This window comes from Oncorhynchus keta, chromosome 28 (genome assembly GCF_023373465.1).
Source record: "Oncorhynchus keta strain PuntledgeMale-10-30-2019 chromosome 28, Oket_V2, whole genome shotgun sequence".
NCBI classification, from domain to species: Eukaryota; Metazoa; Chordata; class Actinopteri; order Salmoniformes; family Salmonidae; genus Oncorhynchus; species Oncorhynchus keta.
The window spans coordinates 35,357,615-35,385,421 of NC_068448.1; the positions used below are offsets into that span (position 1 = coordinate 35,357,615).

Sequence of the window (27,807 nt, forward strand, 5' to 3'; positions counted from 1 at the left end):
AACGTGTTTGTCAATACATTTGTATCTATATTGCCATAGGTTCATATCAATGTATTTGAGTTTAAATATTTTTTCCTAATTCAGGAATAAACTAATTATAAACAATTTAATAACTTCAGTGTAACAACAAAGTATAGTGCCTCTACCCTTTCAAATGTATACATATACGAATTTTGGATATCTGCTTGGATAAACACATTGTTAAATGATATATAGCACGTATCAACTATATATTATAGTTGTTACTCGTGTAAAATATACAAAATCCTAGAGATGGAGCTGCCCAGAGATTTCACCTTAATGTCATCATTAGGCCAACAGTCTGGCAGGTTGCTAACATGTTGCCCAGGGGGTCTTGAACGGTCTAAAACTCTTCTTTTCAATCCATCTTCTATTAAATCCTTGCAAGAGCTCTGTTGGTCTGGCTATAAATTGTAAGTTTAACATGCTCATTTTACTTTTTTTGTGTGCTAGGATCAGAAACAAACAACCTTTTTAGATTAGTTGCAAGGTGAGTGCCTTGTTTATGTTATTTCACCAACAGGGACAACCAGTTCTTTTGGGGTTTTGAACATCATTCATGGCAAGACAGGTCACCGCTGTGACCCACTGGGTAAAAGAAAGACTGCTTTGTGCAGACTGGACATGTAGAACAACTCCTGGCATGCACAATGGATTTTAACTGGTCAGATAGATTTTATATTACAAATGGGTTTAATGAAAAGCTGATGAATGATTAACTATGCAGGGAACAAAAAGTATGTGTCTGTCCCAGCTAATACATTAACAGGAAATTACCACTCTTTGACCCTCTCATTCAAGCTGCTGCCTGGCACAAAAATGTGTGTGTGTGTCTGCCCAGTTGTTCACAGAGAAATGACTACTTGTAAAGACCATCACATCATCCATGTAATTTCTTTTTTTTTTTTTAAATATAAAACCAGATCAAACGATAGGTTAAAACAAACACAGATACTGTAGAATAGACAAGAATGCCAGGTTTCATATTATTTCAGGGAAATAGACATCGGAAATGCAAGGTCGCAAAGCAACTGCCTCGCCATTGCTTCTCCCTCTTTCGGAGATCACAGTTTACAGGGAATGTTTGACTGGAACACACACACACAAACGAGAGTGAATGCTCATGACATTTTGAGAAGAAAAAAAACATACAGACAGATTACAGCACTGGACATCATATTCTCAATTACATGGTATAAAGATGCACACATCATAAACCCACTCACACACTTGGCAAAGCAGGTCTCTTCTGCAAGCTTTTTCCCACACATTATTTCAAGTAGACATGATTAGAGCAATCCATTGCAAAAAAAAAATCTGGAATAAGGACAAAAACACGGTCAAGATCATTTTGTGGTTAACACTGATCATGGGGGCAGGGGGAGACACAATATGATAATGTTAACGAGGAGGTAAGGTGATTCCTTTTATTTATATGCTACTACAAGTGGTTAACTAAACTATCAGGTTAATTGGGATCTTCACTTGCAGTCAAAAAGGAACAAACAGAAATGGTTGGTTCAAAGATCAGGCACACACCCTTAGCCTGACTGCAAAACGTATCGTAATATGCATAATATGCTCAGCCATTGTCATCACATAATTTAGCATTTCTTTGTCATTGGTAACACAAACATACCCATAATGTTGCACCAGTTAGATATATCACTTATTTGATATATTATACATTAAGGACAGTTGTCAATATGGCCACAGAGAAAACCTTTTTTGGATGGCAGGCTACGTTTTTAGACATCACTGAAAACCACTGGTTGCCCTCTGAATTCCTCCCGTTTCATACTCCTCATGGCAGGATAAGTTTTTAGACATCCCTGAAAACCACTGGTTGCCCTCTGAATTCCTCCCGTTTCATACTCCTCATGGCAGGATACGTTTTTAGACATCCCTGAAAACCACTGGTTGCCCTCTGAATTCCTCCCGTTTCATACTCCTCATGGCAGGATAAGTTTTTAGACATCCCTGAAAACCACTGGTTGCCCTCTGAATTCCTCCCGTTTCATACTCCTCATGGCAGGATACGTTTTTAGACATCCCTGAAAACCACTGGTTGCCCTCTGAATTCCTCCCGTTTCATACTCCTCATGGCAGGCGAACACTAGAGCTGCAATTTGTAAGAATTTGCGAGAAACCAGTTGTCTAATTAATCTTATGGTTGAAAGGAGAGTACTCCAGTTATCGTGGGTTTATGATGTTTCTGAATAGGTATAATTCTTGGTTAAAGCACCTCTGATAGGAGACAAAGGATCCCCTTTGAATGCAAGCACACTTATCATGCTTCTGGGAAGAAGATCATTTGAAAAATAAACATTTGGTATATTTCAATAGATGACGTTATCACCTATCCAATTCCAAAGCTTACATAGAACTTAATTAAACTGTATATAAAAATAAATAAATGGCTAAATGAAGTGATAGATTTGAATTTAAAAAATAAAAAATAATTGTGCAACTTTAGGCTGGGATAGTAAAAGGAGATTATACTCTCAGCATTCAACCAAGAGGACATCTATTGGATAGAATTTTGATTTTGCTCACATGAATTCTCCAACCTCTTACTTTTGAGTGGCTACACTAATGCTTAAGATTAAAAACCAAATTAACAAAACAACTTCTTTTGTAAGTAACTTTGATTCAGCAAAAAAAAAAGATCACTAGATCACCAAGCCCATTGATATCTTGCTGCTCCTGCTGTACCCACCAGGGTGTTTAAGGTGAGGGGAAGGTTTGACTTGGTGGGCTGTACGTTGGTCTCACTGAGGTACCAGTTAGGAGGGAGAACAGTGGCACAGGTTGTGCGGCGGTTGATGACATCACTCCTCAGTTAAGGCCATCGCTTTCACAGGTACGCGGCGGAAGAAGAAGCTGGATCCTCGGAAGAGATGGCCCTGGTGGGTGAGGCACAAAAAGACAGATTTCAGATGTGCGCTACCAGAGAAAACAAAAATATACTCACACACAAATACAACCAGTATCAGTGGGTTCCATTTGCTCCACACAAGTGGACTGTACCTCATGGCTCAGGTGAGCCCAACAGCGCACCCAGGACTTGAAGATGGGAGAGTTAGGGGGAACACCAGCCACTAAGCTGTGAACACACAAGGCAGAGATCCATTAAAAGCTGAACCCATAAGCTAAAGAATTGATCTAATGGACGTCAAACAAATCAATAGAAACCATATCCCATCAAATCTGTGTATTGACTTCATATGAAAGTTGAGACAGATACAACATTATTACTATTTTCAACTGGCACCAGCTATAGTACAGTTAAGTACAGAAAACGGACCATAACAAGGGCATAATCAGTGGTACTTTCTACTGTTGTTGTGCTCTTGACTTAATGAAGCTGGGCTTGCTTCAGTGAGAGATCACTGACTCGGGTATGCTTGCAACCCTTACAAACGGAATTGAATAATTACCTATGTAATAACAAATGATGTACAGTAATCTTGTCCTCCAGCAAATAATACTATGACACTTTGTGACAGATGTTGTACACAGACAGTTGGGAATTGAACAGTGATAACTAATCAATTTATTATTCTTATTGCCTGCATTTAAAAAAATGTTCAGCTAAATATATCCACTCTAGCAATGGTTTAGTTTTACCAACCCCAACCAATCAACTATATGATAAAACCCAGACACTAACTCGGCCAGAGAGGCCAGAAACCCCCCACTCCATTGGCCCTCACTCACTACCCCTCATGCTGACATGACAGCACCGCCACACCCCATTACCTCCCAAGCTTACATGACAGCAGCCCCTCACACCACTACCCCTCATGCCGACAGGAGAGCACCCCATACCCCCGCCACTACCACCCCGTGCCGACAGGAGAGCACCCCATACCCCCACGCCACTACCGCCCCGTGCCGACAGGAGAGCACCCCATACCCCCCCGCCACTACCGCCCCGTGCCGACAGGAGAGCACCCCATACCCCCGCCACTACCGCCCCGTGCCGACAGGAGAGCACCCGTACCCCCGCCACTACCGCCCCGTGCCGACAGGAGAGCACCCCATACCCCCCCCGCCACTACCGCCCCGTGCCGACAGGAGAGCACCCCGTACCCCCCGCCAATACCGCCCCATGCCGACAGGAGAGCACCTCGTGCCCCCCCGCCACTACCCCTCATGCCGACAGGAGAGCACCCCATACCCCCCCGCCACTACCACCCCGTGCCGACAGGAGAGCACCCCATAGCCCCCGCCACTACCGCCCCGTGCCGACAGGAGAGCACCCCATACCCCCCGCCACTACCGCCCCGTGCCGACAGGAGAGCACCCCATACCCCCCCGCCACTACCGCCCCGTGCCGACAGGAGAGCACCCCATACCCCCGCCACTACCGCCCCGTGCCGACAGGAGAGCACCCCGTACCCCCCCAATACCGCCCCATGCCGACAGGAGAGCACCTCTACCCCCCGCCACTACCCCTCATGCCGACAGGAGACACCCCATACCCCCCGCCACTACCACCCCGTGCCGACAGGAGAGCACCCCATAGCCCCCCCCGCCACTACCGCCCCGTGCCGACAGGAGAGCACCCCATACCCCCCGCCACTACCGCCCCGTGCCGACAGGAGAGCACCCCATACCCCCCCGCCACTACCGCCCCGTGCCGACAGGAGAGCACCCCATACCCCCACACCACTACCGCCCCGTGCCGACAGGAGAGCACCCCATACCCCACCGCCACTACCGCCCCGTGCCGACAGGAGAGCACCCCATACCCCCCCGCCACTACCGCCCCGTGCCGACAGGAGAGCACCCCATACCCCCCCGCCACTACCGCCCCGTGCCGACAGGAGAGCACCCCATACCCCCCCGCCACTACCGCCCCGTGCCGACAGGAGAGCACCCCGTACCCCCCCGCCACTACCGCCCCTTGCCGACAGGAGAGCACCCCATACCCCCGCCACTACCGCCCCGTGCCGACAGGAGAGCACCCAATACCCCCCGCCACTACTGCCCCGTGCCGACAGGAGAGCACCCCCCCGCCACTACCGCCCCGTGCCGACAGGAGAGCACCCCGTACCCCCCCGCCACTACCGCCCCGTGCCGACAGGAGAGCACCTCGTACCCGCCCGCCACTACCGCCCCGTGCCGACAGGAGAGCGCCCCGTGCCGACAGGAGAGCACCCCCCCCCCCGCCACTACAGCCCCGTGCCGACAGGAGAGCACCCCATACCCCCACGCCACTACCGCCCTGTGCCGACAGGAGAGCACCCCTTACCCCCCCGCCACTACCGCCCCGTGCCGACAGGAGAGCACCCCGTACCCTCCCGCCACTACCGCCCCGTGCCGACAGGAGAGCACCCCGTACCCCCCCGCCACTACCGCCCCGTGCCGACAGGAGAGCACCTCGTACCCCCCGCCACTACCGTCCCGTGCCGACAGGAGAGCACCTCGTACCCCCCCGCCACTACCGCCCCGTGCCGACAGGAGAGCACCTCGTACCCCCCGTGCCGACAGGAGAGCACCCCGTACCCCCCGCCACTACCGCCCCTTGCCGACAGGAGAGCACCCCATACCCCCGCCACTCCCGCCCCGTGCCGACAGGAGAGCACCTCGTACCCCCCCGCCACTACCGCCCCGTGCCGACAGGAGAGCACCCCATACCCCCGCCACTACCGCCCCGTGCCGACAGGAGAGCGCCCCGTGCCGACAGGAGAGCACCCCATACCCCCCGCCACTACCGCCCCGTGCCGACAGGAGAGCACCCCATACCCCCACGCCACTACCGCCCTGTGCCGACAGGAGAGCACCCCATACCCCCGCCACTACCGCCCCGTGCCGACAGGAGAGCACCCTGCCCCCCCCCGCCACTACCGCCCCGTGCCGACAGGAGAGCACCCCGTACCCCCGCCACTACCGCCCCGTGCCGACAGGAGAGCACCTCGTACCCGCCCGCCACTACCGCCCCGTGCCGACAGGAGAGCACCTCGTACCCCCCGCCACTACCGCCCCGTGCCGACAGGAGAGCACCTCGTACCCCCCCCGCCACTACCGCCCCGTGCCGACAGGAGAGCGCCCCGTGCCGACAGGAGAGCACCTCGTACCCCCGCCACTACCGCCCCGTGCCGACAGGAGAGCACCTCGTACCCCCCGCCACTACCGCCCCGTGCCGACAGGAGAGCGCCCGTGCCGACAGGAGAGCACCCCATACCCCCGCCACTACCGCCCCGTGCCGACAGGAGAGCACCCCGTGCCCCCCCGCCACTACCGCCCCGTGCCGACAGGAGAGCACCCCGTACCCCCCCCGCCACTACCGCCCCGTGCCGACAGGAGAGCACCTCGTACCCCCCCGCCACTACCGCCCCGTGCCGACAGGAGAGCGCCCGTGCCGACAGGAGAGCACCTCGTACCCCCCGCCACTACCGCCCCGTGCCGACAGGAGAGCACCTCGTACCCCCCGCCACTACCGCCCCGTGCCGACAGGAGAGCGCCCCGTGCCGACAGGAGAGCACCCCATACCCCCGCCACTACCGCCCCGTGCCGACAGGAGAGCACCCGTACCCCCCCGCCACTACCGCCCCGTGCCGACAGGAGAGCACCCGTACCCCCCCGCCACTACCGCCCCGTGCCGACAGGAGAGCACCTCGTACCCCCCCGCCACTACCGCCCCGTGCCGACAGGAGAGCACCTCGTACCCCCCGCCACTACCGCCCCGTGCCGACAGGAGAGCACCTCGTACCCCCCCGTGCCGACAGGAGAGCACCCCGTACCCCCCGCCACTACCGCCCCTTGCCGACAGGAGAGCACCCCATACCCCCCGCCACTACCGCCCCGTGCCGACAGGAGAGCACCTCGTACCCCCCGCCACTACCGCCCCTTGCCGACAGGAGAGCACCCCATACCCCCCGCCACTACCGCCCCGTGCCGACAGGAGAGCGCCCCGTGCCGACAGGAGAGCACCCCATACCCCCGCCACTACCGCCCCGTGCCGACAGGAGAGCACCCCATACCCCCACGCCACTACCGCCCTGTGCCGACAGGAGAGCACCCCATACCCCCGCCACTACCGCCCCGTGCCGACAGGAGAGCACCCTGTACCCCCCCGCCACTACCGCCCCGTGCCGACAGGAGAGCACCCGTACCCCCCCGCCACTACCGCCCCGTGCCGACAGGAGAGCACCTCGTACCCGCCCGCCACTACCGCCCCGTGCCGACAGGAGAGCACCTCGTACCCCCCCGCCACTACCGCCCCGTGCCGACAGGAGAGCACCTCGTACCCCCCGCCACTACCGCCCCGTGCCGACAGGAGAGCGCCCCGTGCCGACAGGAGAGCACCCCATACCCCCGCCACTACCGCCCCGTGCCGACAGGAGAGCACCCCATACCCCCACGCCACTACCGCCCTGTGCAGAGAGGAGAGCACCCCATACCCCCCCGCCACTACCGCCCCGTGCCGACAGGAGAGCACCCCGTACCCCCCCCGCCACTACCGCCCTGTGCAGACAGGAGAGCACCCCATACCCCCCCCGCCACTACCGCCCCGTGCCGACAGGAGAGCACCCCGTACCCCCCCGCCACTACCGCCCCGTGCCGACAGGAGAGCACCCCGTACCCCCCCGCCACTACCGCCCCGTGCCAACAGGAGAGCACCTCGTACCCCCCCGCCACTACCGCCCCGTGCCGACAGGAGAGCACCTCGTACCCCCCCCGCCACTACCGCCCCGTGCCGACTGGAGAGCACCTCGCACCCCCCCGCCACTACCGCCCCGTGCCGACAGGAGAGCACCTCGTACCCCCCCCCGCCACTACCGCCCCGTGCCGACAGGAGAGCACCTCGTACCCCCCCCGCCACTACCGCCCCTTGCCGACAGGAGAGCACCCCTTACCCCCGCCACTACCGCCCCGTGCCGACAGGAGAGCGCCCGTGCCGACAGGAGAGCACCCACACCCTCCCGACACTACCGCCCCGTGCCGACAGGAGAGCACCCCGTACCCCCCGCCACTACCGCCCCGTGCCGACAGGAGAGCACCTCGTACCCCCCGCCACTACCGCCCAGTGCCGACAGGAGAGCACCTCGTACCCCCCCGCCACTACCGCCCCGTGCCGACAGGAGAGCGCCCCGTGCCGACAGGAGAGCACCCCATACCCCCCGCCACTACCGCCCCGTGCCGACAGGAGAGCACCCCATACCCCCCCGCCACTACCGCCCCGTGCCGACAGGAGAGCGCCACTACCGCCCCGTGCCGACAGGAGAGCACCCCATACCCCCCCGCCACTACCGCCCCGTGCCGACAGGAGAGCACCCCATACCCCCGCCACTACCGCCCCGTGCCGACAGGAGAGCACCCCATACCCCCCCGCCACTACCGCCCCGTGCCGACAGGAGAGCACCCCATACCCCCCCGCCACTACCGCCCCGTGCCGACAGGAGAGCGCCACTACCGCCCCGTGCCGACAGGAGAGCACCTCGTACCCCCCCGCCACTACCGCCCCGTGCCGACAGGAGAGCACCTCATACCCCCCCACCACTACCGCCCCATGCCGACAGGAGAGCACCCCATACCCTCCCGCCACTACCGCCCCATGCCGACAGGAGAGCACCTCATACCCCCTCAGAAATAGAATTAGAAACACAACCTATAATATTATTACAGGTTCAGTTTTAGATAAGCTACCCAGGAAAGGTTCTACATTCTCTCAGATAAATATATGTAGCTTCAGAAACAAAGTTCATGATTAGAAATTTGCTCATTTCAGATATATATCAGCCATTTCTGAGACTCATTTAGACTGCACCTTTGATGATACAGCAGTAGGAATACAAGGATAACATCTAAAGAAAAGACAGGAATGTCAACAGGGGAGGGGCTGCTGTATATATTCAGAGACATTCCTGTTTAAGCTCAGAGGATCTCATGACAAATGAAGTAGAAGGGCTGTGTACTGCAGGTTCACCTGCCTCATCTGAAGCATCTTCTTTTAGGGTGCTGCTATAGGCCACCAAGTGCAAACTGTCAAAATCTGGTGAATGTGTGTGTGATGTTAGATACGGTCTCTGATGCGAACAGAGAAATGTATTTTCTTGGGGACCTCTCAGGAGGAAACCTTTTTACTGTGACTAATGAATGTAACATGACAGGTTATCACTCAACCAACTACAGTGTATACCAATAGTGTTGGTTCTGTGATATCCATATTTTCACAAATGCTGCAGAGCTTTGCTACAAAGCAATATCACTCCCCATTGGCTGTGGTGACCACAACAGTGTAGCAATAACAAGGAAAGCCAAAGTAACAAAGTTTTTAAGAGATCATACAAAATGTTCTCTCAGGAATCTTTTGTTGAAGGTGTAAAACATTTATGTTGGTCTGATGTGTATAAGGAGGAGAATCCAGATGCAGCACCTGAGAGTATTTGTAAAATTATTCTTGCCAATTTCTTGACAAGTGTGCACCTGTTAAGAAACTAACTGTGAGCACGGTTAGAGCCCCTTGGATCGATGATGAATTGAAAAATCGTATGGTTAAAATAAATGATGCAAAAAAGGTGGCAAACTATTCAGGCTGCTCAGAAATTGTGACTAAACTTAAAATCAAATCAAACTTAATTTGTCACATGCACCGAATACAAGTGTAGACTTTACTGTGAAATGCTTACTTACAAGCCCTTAACTCTTCTTGAAGTGCACTGTTGGTTAAGAAAATATTTACCAAGAACATTAAAATAAAAAGTAACACAATAACGAGGCAATATACAGGGGGCACCGGTACTGCGTCAGTGTGCGGGGATATAGGTTAGTTGAGGTAATTTGTACATGTAGGTAGGGGTGAAGTGACTATGCATAGATAATAAACAACGAGAAGCAGCAGTGTACAAAAGAGAGGGGGGGTGGGGGTCAATGTAAATTGTCCGGTAACGATTTTATGAATTGTTCAGCAGTCTTATGGCTTGGGGGTTGACGCAATAGCACCAAAAATGGCTTTGGTGAAACCGCTTCCGTTAGTGACGCCTCTGTTAGAAACACAACAATCTAACGAAGAGGAAGTGTGGATGACTCTGATGAGGGAGTTAGAGTTGCCTAAGTAGTGACCACAAAGAGCTGAGTACTCAAGGTCTAACTACTGAGAAAGGGTATATACACTGTGCTAAAAGGAGAGAACAGGGTCATAACCTAGACTTCTGAACTCATAGACTACTTGTCTTGTTTAAAACTACCACTGTTACCAATTGGAAACCGTAGTTTGTTTTATACTTATACGCTCGTTGAAGTACCTTAGTCCTTTCCTGACTATACTATTCAAAGTACCATACCTACAACCTGTTAGGATAAACGTGTCTACCGGTCACTAATCCACTGGAAAGTGATGTAGTTAACTACAAAAATACACGGTTCTAGCCAGTCGACTGAATATGAGTCTACAGCGAAAGCTGTACAAAAGATGTACTGAGTGTCGTCCAGTGTAAGCGATAGAGTTCCAAACTTTGGAACATAACCAAATTCTAAATTCCTGTCCAGATCAACTCCGGGCACAGTATCTACCCTCCTCAGGATCGACTGACTTCTGGTAAATATTAAAAAATGCACGGATAGACACAATTTAGGAATTACTCTGTAAAACTGTGGTTGATGTTAAAAGGGCACTTGCTTGACAAGCTTTGTTGCTCAACTGATGTCATTGATTGAATAACGCTTGAATAAATGACAAAAAAACAAAAAGGTTCCATTGGGGAATCAAGAAGGAATTGGTCTAAAAAGAAATAAACTGGGAGATAATTATTTCGTACAAGAATAGTTGGACTAAGTATATAGGCTATCGACGAAGGACGAAAGAGGACGCTCATAGGGTGAGAAGTACCCTAGGCTTATAGAAAGGGGAGAGAAGACTACCATAAAGGGATAAGTTTAACTAAATATCTAAAAAGGAAAAGGTATCAACACTGAGATATAAAGAACCAGATAGGTTAGGTGTAACTGAGTTGTTCTTAAATGTGCTTCGCTCCAAGATTCCACGCAATAGAAATAGGTATTGTTCGGATACACAAAGGTGAATATGGGTTTCGTTCGGGAGACCTCAAGTTAGGTGACAAACCAGCTAACTGAAATCTAAGGCTTAGAAGTGACAAACCACAGCTAAGTTGACCCATCCGCAACAGGGTAGAAGCTGTTGAGGAGCCTTTTGGTCCTAGACTTGGCGCTCCGGTACCGCTTGCCATGCGGTAGCAGAGAAAACAGTCTATAACTTGGGTGACTGGAGTCTCTGATAATTTTATGTCCCCAGTAATGTACTGGGCCATTCGCACTACCCTCTGTAGCGCCTTACGGTCAGATGCCGAGCAGTTGCCATACCAGGCGGTGAAGCAACCGGTCAGGATGCTCTCGATGGTGCAGCTGTAGAACCTTTTGAGGATCTGGGGACCCATGCCAAATCTTTTCTCCTACAGTGCCTTGCGAAAGTATTCGGCCCCCTTGAACTTTGCGACCGTTTGCCACATTTCAGGCTTCAAACAAAGATATAAAACTCTATTTTTTTGTGAAGAATCAACAACAAGTGGGACACAATCATGAAGTGGAACGACATTTATTGGATATTTCAAACTTTTTTAACAAATCAAAAACTGAAAAATTGGGCGTGCAAAATTATTCAGCCCCTTTCAGTGCAGCAAACTCTCTCCAGAAGTTCAGTGAGGATCTCTGAATTATCTAATGTTGACCTAAATGACTAATGATGATAAATACAATCCACTTGTCTGTAATGAAGTCTCCGTATAAATGCACCTGCACTGTGATAGTCTCAGAGGTCCGTTAAAAGCGCAGAGAGCATCATGAAGAACAAGGAACACACCAGGCAGGTCCGAGATACTGTTGTGAAGAAGTTTACTGAGCAAGAGGACAAGTACATTAGAGTCTCTAGTTTGAGAAACAGACGCCTCACAAGTCCTCAACTGGCAGCTTCATTAAATAGTACCCGCAAAACACCAGTCTCAAAGTCAACAGTGAAGAGGCGACTCCGGGATGCTGGCCTTCAAGGCAGAGTTCCTCTGTCCAGTGTCTTATCTTTTGCCCATCTTAATCTTTTCTTTTTATTGGCCAGTCTGAGATATGGCTTTTTCTTTGCAACTCTGCCATTTTTAAAAATCAGGCTATCTTTTTGAAATAGCGTCTAGACCTAAATGCTGATTCTGAAATTTTACAGATTGACTCCGAAGATGTTAGTTGCATTTTGGCAGTTCACAGAAAAATAAGTAATTGATGGCTTACTTGCTACTGATACCAGGAACACCACAGGGTCTGACCAATTGGAGCCCGGTAATCCCAAGTGTGCAGCCCCCCTTATTGCTGGCTCAGTAACCCATATCGTAAATCTAACAATGTTATCAGGAAATATTCCTAAAGTATGGAAAACAACATATGTGCTGCCACTACATAAGGGTGGGGATAGTGGCGATCTTGATATTTTATCATCCCATCTCCAGGCTTCCATATCTAGCTAAGATTATTGAATCTTTGGTAAATAAGCAACTAAACTTTATCTGAGCATGGTATTTTGAATATAAATACATATGTGTTTAGGCCAGGGCACAGTAACCACATTAGTTGTTAACGATATTGTCAATGGTTTAGACGCTAAAATGAATTGTGCTGCCTTGTTTGTGGACCTGTCAAATGCGTTTGATACCGTTGATCATGCTTTTTTATTGAACAAGTTGTCCTCGATTGGCCTGGGCTCTAACACCCTGTCATGGTTTCACAATTATCTTAGTGATAGGACTCAGGTCATAAAGGTGTTCTATAGGGGCCAATACTAAGACCTGTTATTTTCACTATTTATATAAAATGTTTAAAACATTTAAATTTAATAGTAAGAATAGGTCTCTGTCTATGTTACAACACTTTAACTGTTCAATGACAGGCTCAAAATGCACTATACACAGGAAAGTAATGCACCAGTCCCGAATCTCTGTTCCAAGAACATTAAATCCGTTCTGACAGGCTCAATATAGACTACATATGAAAGTGAGGCCCCACAGTAACAATCTCTCCGTCAGTTATGAGCTCAATATTTACACTGAAAAACAATGTACAATACTCATTCAGTCAATGTGATGGCTGTGACTCCACACTTCCTGCAAACGTTTTGTAATCCGGCTCATAGTCTGAGACGGCTAATCTAATGGAATCTGTTAGATGTGCAGTAGTAAGGCAGGTGCAGTATTTGGACTTGATGATTTTCATCTCTGAAAAGGCCATCTTACAGAGGTACGTGGATCCAAAGAAGATCTCCACCTTAAGAATGCAGAATGAAACGAGTGAATACTTCGCTCTACTCACAAGTCCTTGTCTCTCCATCTAGCTTTCAACTCAATGTCACTTTGTAAATCAAGTATCTCCATGTCAGCTCCCGTTGGTAAAGCAAACCCCTGCATTTTAGCTGACAGCTCTTCAATGTCAATGAAAGGAAAGGGATTGAAATAAAAGCAACAACTTTCTCCATCTGGTTTACCTCCTGAAATCGCCAGTCGAATTCTGATGCCAGCTTGTTCAGATCGGCATAAAATTGTTCAGGATGAAAGGCGTTTTTGTCTTCAATGTTTTGTGACACATTTTCAAGGTTTGGGAAGTGTGTCAGCCTCCAATTCCTTAGCTGGGAGGTCCACAAACCCAGCTTGACCTTGAATACATTCACTGCGCTAATCATGTGGGTGTTTTGGTATTTCCCTTTCAGCTCACAGTTGAGCTGGTTCAGTTTTGCTGTTAAATCTTTAAGGAACCCCAAGTCAAGCAATCATGAGTCCTCTGACAGCTGTTCATACTCCTCGTTCCTTGATTCCAGAAAATCTATAATCTCAGGCACCAAATCAAGAAAATGCTGGAGCACCTTGCCGCGACTCAACCACCGCACATCAGCATGGAGAATCAGATCTCCGTATGCAGAATATTTTCTGAATTCTAGAGAGGAGTAAACTAATAAACACTTAGGCTACCTTCAGTTTAAACATCTTATACACATTTTACAGACAATCTATTTTACAATAGTTCTATTTTGTTTGTTTTTAGTCCTTCCTCTATTTCTGATGTCCATCCAGTTTGAGGGTGACTGAAAGATGAACATAGGTCCACACTCTGGTCGGCTCTGGTAATGCTGTCACGTTGGTTGCCAACCCGCCAAATAAAGTCCAAAGAAGAAAAAGAAGGAAGGAGGAAGGAGGAGAGATGACGAGAAACAAATTAGGTTTACAGTTTTATCTTTGGATTACATGTCGGAGTAGAGGACCTTGTGCATGTCAGGTAAAATAACAACCCAATGTTTATATACTAGCGCTGGACGATATGGCCAAAATATTATATCACTGTATTTAAATAAAAAATAACGGTATGATGGCATTTTTAGTTTTTGAATAATAAAAGTTCTACATTTGCTTTATGAGTAGTGAGTGATCCTACAGTCAATTGCAGTGGTAGAAAAAGTACCCAGTTGTCATACTTCAGTAAAAATAAAGATATGTTCACAGAAAATGACTCAAGTAAACGTGAAAGTATTTAAGTATCAAAAGTTTAAAAATCATTTCTAATTCCTTATATTAAGCCAAACAGACGGCACCATTTTCTTGTTTTTTTTTCAATTTACAGATAGCCAGGAGCACACTCCCAACACTCAGAGATAATTTACAAGCATTTGTGTTCAGTGAGTCCTCCAGATCAGAGGCAGTAGATGACCAGGGATGTTCTCTTGACAAGTGCGTGATTTGGACCATTTTCCTGTCCTGCTAAGCATTCAAAATGTAACGATTACTTTTAGGTGTCAGGGAAAATGTATTGAGTAAAAAGTACAGTATTTCTTTTAGGAATGCAGTAAAGTAAAAGTTGTCAAAAATAAAAATAGTAAAGATACCAAAAAAAAATTACTTAAGTAGTACTTTAAGTACAAATACTTTAAGTACTTTACACCACTGCTCAATTGAGATAATTTCCACACTGCCATGTAAGGGCTGTACGATATGGGCAAATAATCTACGATTTATTTTTAACCAAAGGTTGCAATTGCGATTTCACTTGTGAATTAGAGCAAAACTGTTGGAATCATGGAAATAGAGAGACTATTCTAATTCTATAGTTAGAATATAATAGTGGGCACTTTGAATACAGTGTTGTTTGAGATGACAAGGAATTGAAATGCCAGGGAGGAGTTATTGTGACATGGTAGGAACTAAAGTGTTGATAAGTGTTTCCTAGTGAACCCTATAAGCTTTGGCTACGTTGCATGTTCTCTCTTAGCTACTTCATGTAGCTAACATATTCTTACTTTGCATATTTCTCCTTGATTTAGAAGATACAGTTGCACAAACAACATGCTGATTTAGGTCTACACCATCACTGGTATTATCAGGCTGTATTAGCTTGCTACGTTTGCTCTTACTCAGTACATGTATTAGCTCGCTAGCTATTAGCATTAGCGGTTAACAATTAGCATCAAGATTTAGGGCAACTTGCTAAGAAAAGAAACTAGCTGTTTGCTGATGTAAGAAACACAAACTATTAGTGTAATTATAGAACGCTAGTGGATTTAGAAGCATAGTGATAAAGGCATTGTTGTCATCAACATTGTTGCATGTGCTGCATTGACCATGAAGACTGAACGCAAGTGTCTTGTGAGGAACATCAAATGCGCATCTTGAGTGATAGGGGGCGTGGCTATGTCTGTTGGAAAGTGGCACGGAGAGAAAGAGTGGAGAGAGATCACTCAAGTAGCAAACTATAAAAATTAATAAAGTAAAAACCCAAACCGGGCCCTGTATCAATACTGGTATATCATAAAATACAGTACACCGCCCTGCCCTATTATATACCAGGACAAATTAGCTAGCAACAGCAAGCTAGCTAACTAAATAGCCATAAATGTTTAATGTTTTTTGACCTGTCCCCAAATTAATATAATTGGTTCAGAGTTTGTTTTGATATTTCAACCTACGTGTCCTGATCGCTTCTGGTGTGGGTGAACAAAATCAACTTGCGAGCGATGGTGGTCAGCTTGTGAGAAACAAAGGCTCATGAAATTGACAACCTACTAACATCAGAAAACATTCATATCCTGACCATCTGTGAAACACACTTAGATAATTCCTTTGATTATGCACTAGTAGCTATATATGGTTATAGAATATATAGGAAAGATAGAAATGCAAATATAGGAGGTGTTGCTATGCATGTCCAGAGTCTTACTCCTGTTAGACAGAGAGGATCTCGTGTCAGATTATGTCGAAGTAATATGCTACAGGTTAATCTGCCTGACCTAAAGCTTATTCTCGTAGGAAATTGCTATAGACCACAGAGCAATAAAAGTTAGGATTTGGACTATATGTGTGAAATGTTGGATAATGTACAGTGCATTAGGAAAGTATTCAGATTCCTTGACTTTTTCCACATTTTGTTACGTTACAGCCTCATCAATCTACACACAATACCCCATAGGGACAAAGTTAAAACAGGTTTAAAGTTTAAAAAACACAAACCCCTTATTTACATAGGTATTCAGACCCTTTGCTTTGAGACTCGAAATTGATCTCAGGTGCATCCTGTTTCCATTGATCATCCTTGAGATGTTTTTACAACTTGATTGGAGTCATCTGTGGTCAATTCAATTGATTGGACATGATTTGGAAAGGTATACAAGGTCCCACAGTTGACAGTGCATGTCAGAGCAAAAACCAAGGCATGAGGTTGAAGGAATTGTCCTTAGAGGTCTGAGACAGGATTGCTTCGAGGCACAGATCTGGTGAAGGGTACAAAAAAATGTCTGCAGCATTGAAGGTCCCCAAGAACACAGTGTTCTCCATTATTCTTAAATGGAAGAAGTTTGGAACCACCGAGACTCTTCCTAGAGCTGGAAACAAGATAGTCTGGTCTGATGAAACCAAGAGTGAACTCTTTGGCCTGAAAACCTAGCATCACGTCTGGAGGAAACCTGGCACCATCCCTATGGTGAAGCATGTTGGTGGCAGCATCATGCCATGGGGATGTTTTTCAGCAGCAGAGACTGGGAGACTAGTCAGGGTCGAGGGAAAGATTAACAGAGCAGAAGATCCTAGATGTAAACCTACTCCAGAGCGCTCAGGACAACGACCCTAAACACAGCCAAGACAATGCTGGAGTGACTTCGGGACAAGTCTATGAAGTGTCCTTGAGTGGCCCAGCCAGAACGCAGACTTGAACATCTATGGAGAGACCTGAAAATAGCTGTGCAGAAGCGCTTCGGACAGAGTTTGAGAGGATTTGCAGAGAAGAATGGAAGAAACTCCCCAAGTACAAATACAGCATCATACTCAAGAAGACTCGAGGCTGTAATCGCTACCAAAGGTTCTTCAAAGTACTTAGTAAATGGTCTGAATGCGTTTTCTAAAAAGTTGTTTTTGCTTTGTCATTATGTGGTATTGAGTGTAGATGAGGGGGGAAAAAAACTATTTAATCTATTTTAGAATAAGGCTGTAATGTATCAAAATGTGGAAAAAGTCAAGGGGTCTGAATACTCTCCGAAAGCACTATGTGATATCAACAGAGAGGTATATTTTCTGGGTGACCTAAATATTGACTCGTTGTCATCAAGCTTCCCACTCAAAAATAAGCTTTCAACTGTAACCGACGACTGCAATCTGGTTCAGGTTATCAGTCAACCTATCAAGGTATTTACAAACAGAACAGGAACAAAATCACCCACGTGTATTGATTACATCTTTACTAATGCTTCTGAAATCTGTTCTAAAACAGTATCTACACCCATTCAATGTAGTGGTCATAGCAAAACAGTCATATCTAGAAAAAACAACGTTCCAAAGACTGCCTAAAATTGTATATAAGCAATCATACAAGAGGTTTTGCAATGACTTCTATGTTGAAGATGTGAGAAAATATTTGTTAGTCTGTATCATGTATGAAACTGCGTCCATCAAGAAACATAATGTTAGAACTGCCAAATCCCCATTGATAGATGATGAATTGCTGAGCGGAATAAGGCAAAGGGAATAGCAAAGAAGTCTAACACAGCAGACTGTCAAACAGAGTAAATTGAGAATTCACTTAAGTAAACTAAACAAAAGGAAGAAGAGGCTTTACAGAGCCAGACAAAGTTCTCTCTTCGATGAGATCACAAGCACTTCCCAACAGGAGCATCATTTTGATCTCAACTGTGCTTCATTACAACTAATCTTGATGACCATAAACACCCCAAATCAACATTTCAGCCCAATCTTTTCAACAAGAGCAGCAGCATTTTGATCTTCATTATACCTACCAACAGAATATTTTAAGCAGACAATCAAAGCTCTATTTTCTTCAACGAGAAGCGTGCACGTTTTTGCACTGTATTGTGAGTGCTCTGGTCATCTTGAATTAAAAACGTTTAAACTTTTTTAAAACAGACAGGAAAACTGAGGTGTGATTCCCAGCCTTACTAATCACTTACCCACAGTTGTTGACTGCCATCAGGTCTGCCACCAGCATAAATGGGTATGTCAACACACTCACTGCAATCTGAAGACAGAGGTAGGGCGATCAAACATGGGACAACAAGGTGAACACAACTGTCATAGGTGCAACACCATCTGATTAGCATTGTAAAACAAGGAGGCTTTTAGAACTGTGATAAACAAGGGAAACAGATACTCAAAATAGCCCCACCGCCACAGTTCATTCATAAAAATATAGTACAATGACATGCAGAGGTTGTGCAGCTGAACTTACCCCCATCACAAACTTAGTGTAGCTTCTCACTGCTGGGGCTTGGCTGAACTGCAAAAAGGTGTGAGCGGGAAGCATTTAGAAAATAATGGTGTTAGGCATTTTCTGCACACAAAACGGCTCGGAAATATGCTAAACAAATACGGTATTATTCACATTTCTAGTGAAAATGTATCTTGTTTATTTTACGGTGTCCATGAGCAAGCTGTGATTATTTAAGAGGATTTAAACTCAGTGAAAATGTATTTCATGCGATACACTCACTAGAGTTCATACTATTACTATACTATACTAAACTCCATACTCTTGTCGTCACCTTTTGCAAGGGGTGTTTTGTGGACAGAAAATGTTCCAATTTAGCTTCATCATGTTGGTTTTCTACTGTGCTCCGTCATGAACATACTGTATTACAACACATGACGTCATGATCTCTTCTATCATCCCAGGACTCTGGGGCATCTGCCCTGAGCTATTAGATCTTGAACCAGTATTGAGCGGGCCAGATGTCAACTGGCTACCCAGTCATTGCTGGATTGATCAGACCCTCCAGCCCAGTGTTCAACTGAAAGGTATCAACCCCTACTCTGTACCCCATTGTCACTGGATTACCAGACCCTGCCTCAGACAGATTCAAGGAAGGCCTTGAACCCTAGACCCTCACCCTCTGTGCACATTCACTTTAAAAAGAATAGCATGATGATGATATTTGACTATTCCTATCCATTTGAGATCATTAAAAAGTAGAAAGAATACATTGCATCCAGACAGGGGATGGAACCGATTCAGGAACAGAACCCAAAACAAAACAACATCATTTTTTAAGGAATAGAAACGGAACGAAAGTTTTACGTTTCAGACAAATGTTTTTATAGTGCCACAAAAAAACACAAAGCGCCTATGCAAAGCCCTTATTCTGTCACTCAGAAACATATTCCAGTGCCAGTTGAAAATCTTCGCCTGTGTGTGTGGGCGCGTGTTTAGGCTACCGGTCCCTCCCACATCCGAAGCATAGGCTACTATACTGACGTTACGAGTGTGATTCAGAAGATAGGGAGGTAGATTTTTTTTTATTAGTTTGAGATGAATGGATTAAAGTTTCAAGTTGGATTTATTAACTACAAAAAGGTAGGACGGGTTTTTAATTCTGGTGCCACTGTGCATACACACAAGCTTTTTAGCTAGCTTGCAAGCTTGAGTAGCAAGTTACAATAAAAGTTACTTAATTGAAGCCGCTCCTCCTAGGTATAATTCTGTGGACCTAATTCCGATAATGCATGGCATAACAACATGTCAAGCCTCCTCATCAACCATCTCTCACCACCTGCAAAAATTTCAGTCGCATCTTGAGCCATATGCTACACTTGTCTGTCCATCACGCATGTAAACAACTAGTTTGCCTGCTCTATCCACACTGAATGGTGAAGGAATTTAATGAGCTAAAAACTGTTGACTTCACAGGTTAAAGAGCTACAGAAAGGAATGATATAAACCAGTACTTTTCTTTGGTTCGAACCTGTTCAGAACTGTATTTTGTTGGTCGAAAAGTGGAACGGAAAAAACAAACGTTTCTGTTCAGAATAAAAAGCTTATAAAACACATTTGGTTCCAACCCCTGATTGCATCGGATGGAAACTCATGTCCGTTACTGGACAAAGGATGAAGTAGAATATTTTTTAAGAATTCTCTTCATGTTATTCAAGAGTGGGTAACAAGACAAGTAGGTTATTGTATTCTTCCTACCCTTATGGCCTCGTCAAGTATCTACAATTTCAACAATTTCTCACAGGGGTTTACAACCGAGGTTATTTTAGTGACAGCTGATCTTAGACCAGTGCTTAGATGTGTCTGTACTGTGCTTACATTGTTGTCCACTGCGTAGGTGTTGATGAAGTGGGCCAGGAGGTTACAACACCACAGGAAGATGACCTCACCCAGGACATGGGGCACAACCCCCCTGCAAACACACCAATAATAGACAAGGCCATAAATATAGTACAGGCCAAAACCATTTCAAAGGTTTTTGAACCAGTAATATTGAGTCACACCATGATTTGAATTTGGTTTGCTGAGGTAGTATACATGAAGGATAATGTTGTCCTTCAACCTATAGTGCTACACAAACTAGGACACCCATATAAACATTGCGGTCATGTAGTCAGTGAGAATGATGGTTATTTCCAAAGAGTAAATGTGTCTCACTTCTCCGACTTGTCTAACTGCTAAGAAATTAAATTACTTTACGAAGTGGTATGAAAAAGCATGACTTACGCAAAGAATCCCCCAACGCCCTCCTCCTTGAAGATGTTGGCTATGCAGCTGAACAACCCCCTTCCAGAGTCAATCCCAGAGGAAATAAAGACGAAGTTTCAGCCAAGTGTTAATAATGTACGTGTTTAAAACTTCTGAGTGCCTCTAATGCAACTAAGCTATCAATTCTACCACTTCAACCTACGTAGACCTCTAATATAGCATTTTTGCATAATAAGTCAACATTCTGCATTGCACCATGTCAGTAGAATCATTAAGTTGCAGTAATGACATTCTTCCCAAATGTTTGATGAATTCAGGTAAGTCAAATCAATTCACATTTTATTGGTCACATACAGGTGATTACCAGATGTTATTGCGGGTGTAGTGAAATTCTTGTACTTCAAGCTCTGACAGTGCAGTAATATCTCCCCCAAAAAATTATACTACATATACGCAATACACACAGCTAGTAGGAATGAATTAAGACTATATACATATGGACAAGCAATGTCAGAGCGGAACGGACTAAGATACAGTAGAATAGTATAGAAAACAATATATACATATGAGATGAGTAATGCAAGATACGTAAACATTAAGTGAATGAGATACCGTAGAATAGTATAGAATACAGTATATACATATGAGATGAGTAATGCCAGATATGTAAACATTATTAAAGTGACTAGTGTTCCATTCCTTGAAGTGGCAAGTGATTTCTAGTCTATGCCTATAGGCAGCAGCCTCTAATGTGCTAGTGATGGCTGTTTAACAGTCTGATGCCTTGAGATAGATGCTCTTTTTAAGTCTCTCGGTCCCAGCTTTGATGCACCTTGCCTTCTGGATGTTAGATGCAGTGGCTCGGATGGTTGATGTCTTTGATCTGTTTGGCCTTCCTGTGACATCGGGTGCTGTAGGTGTCCTGCAGGGCGGGTAGTTTGCCCCTGGTAATGCATTGGGCAGACCGCACCACCCTCTGGAGAGCCTTGCGGTTGGTGCAGTTGCCGTACCAGGCGGTGATACAGCCCGACAGGATGCTTTCAATTGTGCATCTGTAAAAGTTTGAGGGTTTTAGGTGACAAGCCCAATTTCTTTAGCCTCCTGAAGTTGAAGAGGCTCTGATGTGCCTTCTTCACCACACTGTCTGTGTGGGTGGTCCATTTCAGTTTGTCAGTGATGTGTACCCCAAGGAACTTGAAGCTTTCCACCTTGTCCAGCGCGGTCCCGCCGATGTAGATAGGGGGAGTGCACCCTCTGCTGTTTCCTGAAGTCCACGATCATCTCCTTTGTTTTGTTGACTTTGAGTGAGAGGCTGTTTTCCAGGCACCACAATCCCAGAGCCCTCACCTCCTCCCTGTATGAGTCAACTACTCTTTTTGTAAATTTGCATACAAAATCTGAGGTATGCTGCATGTGTCACACCTTACCTGTACTTGATCTCTCTCCCCACAAACTGGGCCATGCAGCGCACTGAGATCACTAAAAACAGGACAACTGAACATCAGGGAAGCAAACATTGTTACAGTGCCTAGTGAAAGTCTACACACCCCTTACACAGTCTTCCCATTTGCTGCCTTAAAATTAAACAAAAAAACATTTGATTTTGACCTGTAGTGTACAGTATATCCATTGTTTTTGTAAAAATTGCTCAAGCTCAGTAAATTTGGTTTTGGGGGTGGACTGGACCATTCAGGAACACTCAACACCTATTGGAAAGCCATTCTGGTGTGTCTTTGACATTAATATTTGTGTAATTGTCCCGCTGAAAAATACAACTTTTGTGGGCTACAAGCAAACGAGAACACCAGTTGTCTGATACTGACCGATCAAAGGGTAGCTGGCCCAGCGGCCTCTTGAGAACTCTCAGATAGAGCACGTTATGACGTCTTGCCTGGGTTTGTTTTGTCGCCCCTAAAGTTTGATGTTTCATAATCACAAATGATGTAATTGAGACTTACTGACTCTGGCTTTAACGGTCTTGTTGAGTAAAGGTTAAATAAAAAATAAATACAATAAAAAAAACTGCATGGATGATTTGGAGTGTATTTCTTTAACACAGGCTTTCATCTTTTCACTTTGTCATACAGGCCAGTAATGTGGCGTGAATGCAATGTTGTTGATCCTTTGTATTTTAAAATATTGTGATGGTAGCATCAAGTTATGGGTATTCTTGTCACCTGCATGGACTTGGGAGTTTATCAGGATCAAAATAAATATAAAAGGAGCAAAGCCCAGGTAAAAGATTAGAGGAAAACCCACTTCAATCTTCTGAAAACCTAACCTACAATAGTTTAATTTTTCAGCTAGACAGTTACACAAATGTTAATGCCAAAGACACACTAGAAAGGCTCTCCAAGAGGTATTGAGTGGTCCAGTATCAATCATTACTTAAATTTGCTTGAAAATCAGAGACAATATTTGAATATTGCTGTCCATCAATGATTCCCAAACAAATTTACTCATGAGCTGTGCAAGAGTTGTGCAAAGTTGGTAAAATCTTATTCACAGCTGTAATGTCTGCCAAAGGTGCTTCCACAAAGTGTTAACTCTGGGTGTGAAGAGATACACAATCAAGACAAATATATATACACATTTTTTAAAATTATTATTATCAAATTCAAAAGTTAGACATTTTTCTTTCACTTTGAAAATGTGGAGTAAGTTGTGTAGATCGGTAGGAGGAAAAAAACAAATATATTCCTTTTTAGATCAAATTTTAAGGCAGAAAATGTGAAGACTTTGCAAGGGGTGTGTAGGCTTTCACTAGTGACTGGATCTGCAGAACATCACAAGGAAACTAAACCTTAGAGCTAACAAATAAACAAGGCCAATCTGCAGTGTCCACTAAAATACAAAGCTATGAACTCCTTGCAAACAGAGAAAATAAACAGACAAAAACAGCAATAGCCTTAGGACTTACCATGGAAGGGATGAGTGGCTATCCTGGACAGGCACTGGATGACCATCTCATGTGAGGTCTTGAGAGAAAGAGGAAATCAAACAGTGCAGCGGGCATAGTTATGCAAAACTGCTACATCTAATCCGTTCAGAAATCACCAATGTAGGCTATACTGGAAGCTCGTGCAAACACAAAGATAAGACCAGCAAATTAAGAATTTCTCAACATAATGTTATACTTTATCAACTAAAACGTAAGAGTGGATTTGTTAATTACTTGTTACAGGTATGCTGGCCATTCATGTTATTTTATTTATGAGTTTATTTAAATAGGAATATATACACACACAGTTATCGTAATCATAATACTTAAAGAATGTTTAGGAAAGGGAGAATGATATGATTCACAAAAGAATGATTCACAAAACTATTCCTCACAATTTACTAAACTCAAATGGCTTTACATAGACCCACCTGACATTTGATACATTCATTTTATGTGCCCTATCGCACTTTGACCTCTCACCTCTTTGACCACTTTCCTGATGGAGGTGTTCAAGTCATCTCTGTCAGATACATTCTCTACCTCCTCTGCTGGAATGGTCTGGAGAGAAAAAAATATGTCAGGCCTTCAATAACTACATAAATTAAGTACTTCCAGCATTCTGTCACAAAGGTATTATTTAATTACATCTGTCTCTCTCATTTGATAAGGATACTCTGACTGTACGTTAGCAAGCGCCAATGATTGGTTGGATTATAAGCTTTTGTGGCGCATTTCAAAGACCGATTGAGAGCAGTTGTAATATGTTACTACTGAGTATGAACTACCTCTCCTCTGGGTCTAGGATTCCTTCACCTGTTTGACTTTACTCCGGACCATGGTAGAGATGGCACTGGACATAATACGAGGGGACAGACCTCGGAAGAGTCCCCTCTTTCCATCCACCCTTATGATGTGCTGTGCTGTGGACAGATAGACATTCCCGTCACCTCTCCTTTCCCATTCAGGGTGAGGAATTAGGATGATAAGCCATTAAGACCCACTCACCATAGGAGAAGAATCCAGGGAGGTACAACACTTTCCTCCCAAACATGGTGGTTCCGACAGTTGGGGTGAGGGGCTCATGTCCAATCTACATTTACATTCGAGTCATTTTTAGCAGACGCTCTTATCCAGAGTGACTTACAGTTAGTGCATTCATCTTAAGATAGGTTGGTGGGACAACCACATACAGTATCTCAGTCATAGTAAGTACATCAGCAAAGTCAGTGCTAGTAAGAAGGGAAAAAGTAAAGTGCAAGTGTTAGTTCACGAAAGGCAAGGGTGTATTTTTTTGGGGGGGGCAGTACGTCCAACTGGCTTCACAACCAGATACCATATGTATGGCATTGTGTGGGTGAGCATTTTGCTCATGTCAACATTGTAAACAGAGTGCCCCATGGTGGCGGTGGGATTATGGCATAAACAGGCATAAACTACAGACCAAAAAACAAAATAGCATTTTATCAATGACAATTTCAATGCACAGAGATATCGTGACGAGATCCTGAGGCCCATTGTCATGCCATTCATCTGCCGCCATCACCTCATGTTTCAGCATGATAATGCACAGCCCCATGTTGCAAGAATCTGGACACAATTCCTGGAAGTTGAAAATGTTCCAGTTCTTCCATGGCCTGCATACTCACCAGACATGTTTGGGATGCTCTGGATCTATGTTTATGACAGCGTGTTCCAGTTTCCACCACTATCCAGCAACTTCACAGCCATTGAAGAGGATTGGGACAACATTCCACAATCAACAGCCTGATCAATTCTATGCAAATGAGATGTGTCACGCTGCATGAGGCAAATTGTGGTCACACCAGATAATGACTAGATTTCTGATCCACGCCCCAATTTTTTTCTACGGTATGTGAAATCCATGGATTAGGGCTTAATGAATTGATTTCAATTGACTGATTTCCTTATATGAACTGTAGCTCAGTAAAATCTTTGCAATTGTTGGGTTTATATGTTTGTTTGTATAGCTAGTTGTAGTGTTAGGACCTTGGCATGCACTTGCAGTTAGAAGAAAGGGTGGCATCTTGACAAGTACAGTTATGAAAAGAGGGCAGGTCGCCAGGCAGGGTATTTTAGCATAGCTTTTTCGCTTTTTCATTTTATTTTGTGTATACACGGCAGCTAAAAGCTGTCGCTCAGGGCGACATACAAGTTAGAAACGCCACAAACAAATAGCCAAACCAAAAACTGCTGACAAATGCTTTCTGCTACTAAGATCAGTGAAATGTATGCTAAGCTGACAACGGAGTGAAGAGCAGAAATCTCAACTAGCAAGCAAGTCGTAGAAGGGGGAGAGGATTTTCGGGACAACACCGGCGTCAAGCAAACTCAAACGTCCCAATGAGGTGGCACTTCAAAGTGATAGCTTTCGCGCTTGCTAGCTAAATAATTCATAACTCAAACGAAGTATGTGGATTTAGTTAGATAAATTGAGTTTGCAGGTTTAGCTATCTACCTGAATTAGCAGTTTGACGTACAGCAGCGGGTGTGTGATCGCTGTCACCCCGGCTCCGAGAAGCACGATTGCTGTGTCCACGGCCGTCGTGGACGCATCCCGGTCAAATTTGGGCTCCCTTTGAGCGCCTGTCTCGCCGGACAAGTTCTCCGGTGTCACCATTTTTACGGCGGTATTGAGAATTTCGGAGACTGTGTAGGAAATGAGATGAGCAAAACAAGAATATAGACATGTCACGTGATTCCTCGGCGCACCAAAACACAGGAGGTGGGACTACTTTTCATCCATGTGGAGAGGGAATAAGCTGCATGCACTTTTCTATCCAGCAGATGGCAGTGTTTGTCAAAGACAATTGACAGTGCAATACGCAGGTTGGCATTTATTGCGATGACTCATGAGGAAGCGCTGCAGACTGGACAGCAGCTGGCACCGCCATCAAGTCATAAAATCAGTTTTTTTTTTACCTAACCACACTGCTAACCCTATCTACCTTAACCTAACCTTATAATAAGATTTAAAAGAAAAAATCAATTTTGGCGCTAGCAAATACCACGACCAGTTAGTTATCAAAACTTAACTCCACCTCGATATAAGAGAATGCAGTTGAGCGTTCCTACCATTTGTTGTGATCTGACTTATGGAAAAATAGATCAATATATAATTAAAAACCGTTGAAGTCCTGCACCTTGGAAAAACTGTAGGACTATTTCTGCATTTCTGGAAGGAGGAATGTCAAGGTTTTTAAACTGCCAATTAAATAGGATCTATTTTTAAGTGTTTTCCTCCTATCTTGGTTATTAAATCCAGTGTTTCTTTGAAAACATATGATCGGCTACTCTTGTATAACAAATTGAATTAACTGTTTAACAGATGCCTCTCACATTTCTCAAAAATAAAATACACATCTGAACAGTTTAAAGATTATAGCAAATAATGCCATCAAGCTTTCAATAAAGAAATACAGAACAAACGTACTCTCAGAGGATGAAAAATGAACTGTGCCTCAGCGCCTGGGACTCAAACCATGATCCATGTGACTGTCATTTCCCAACTTTAACCATTACATGAAAAGGCTCAGATCTGTTGACGTGGTCACTAGGTATAAGTTCGCTATAGTATTAAGGTCCCTTAGGTCGATATAGTATTTTAACAAGGTGGTCCACTTGTATTTCTCTATTTTACTTGCTCCCTCACGTCACTTATTAAAAAAAAAAAAAAAAATCTGATAAGCAAGTTTGTATGGCCTTACCCTAGTACTAAGTTTCAAACACATAACACCAAATGATTAGTACATTAAATCCCAGACCATGATAAATTCTCCATGTTCCACATGAATGGTTATGGGAGATATAGGGAATATAGCTACACTAAACAAAAGTGTAAATGTCAACAAGCCAATTGA

At 45.5% G+C, this 27,807-nt stretch overlaps 1 protein-coding gene across 3 annotated transcripts; it reads right to left on the minus strand.

Annotated features, from left to right (window-relative positions):
* Positions 1–205: 205 nt before the first annotated feature.
* On the minus strand, positions 206–27,807 carry LOC118361212 (mitochondrial carrier homolog 1-like). Of its 3 annotated transcripts, none has more exons than XM_052482901.1 (12): positions 25,576–26,399; positions 24,935–25,019; positions 24,743–24,849; positions 24,410–24,487; positions 23,906–23,963; positions 22,413–22,464; positions 21,004–21,063; positions 20,596–20,689; positions 18,739–18,786; positions 18,461–18,528; positions 3,052–3,127; positions 206–2,927 (listed from the first exon to the last, which is right to left on the minus strand). In XM_052482901.1, exons 2-12 carry the CDS (start codon positions 24,978–24,980, stop codon positions 2,853–2,855), a joined length of 762 nt encoding a protein of 253 aa, XP_052338861.1. In that variant the 5' UTR covers positions 24,981–25,019; positions 25,576–26,399; the 3' UTR covers positions 206–2,852. The 3 variants fall into 3 exon arrangements, with proteins under 3 accessions (XP_052338861.1, XP_035596848.1, XP_052338860.1); XM_035740955.2 differs by lacking the exon at positions 25,576–26,399 and adding an exon at positions 26,406–27,799 and having other exon boundaries at positions 208–2,927; XM_052482900.1 differs by lacking the exons at positions 206–2,927; positions 3,052–3,127; positions 25,576–26,399 and adding exons at positions 14,672–14,768; positions 26,406–27,807.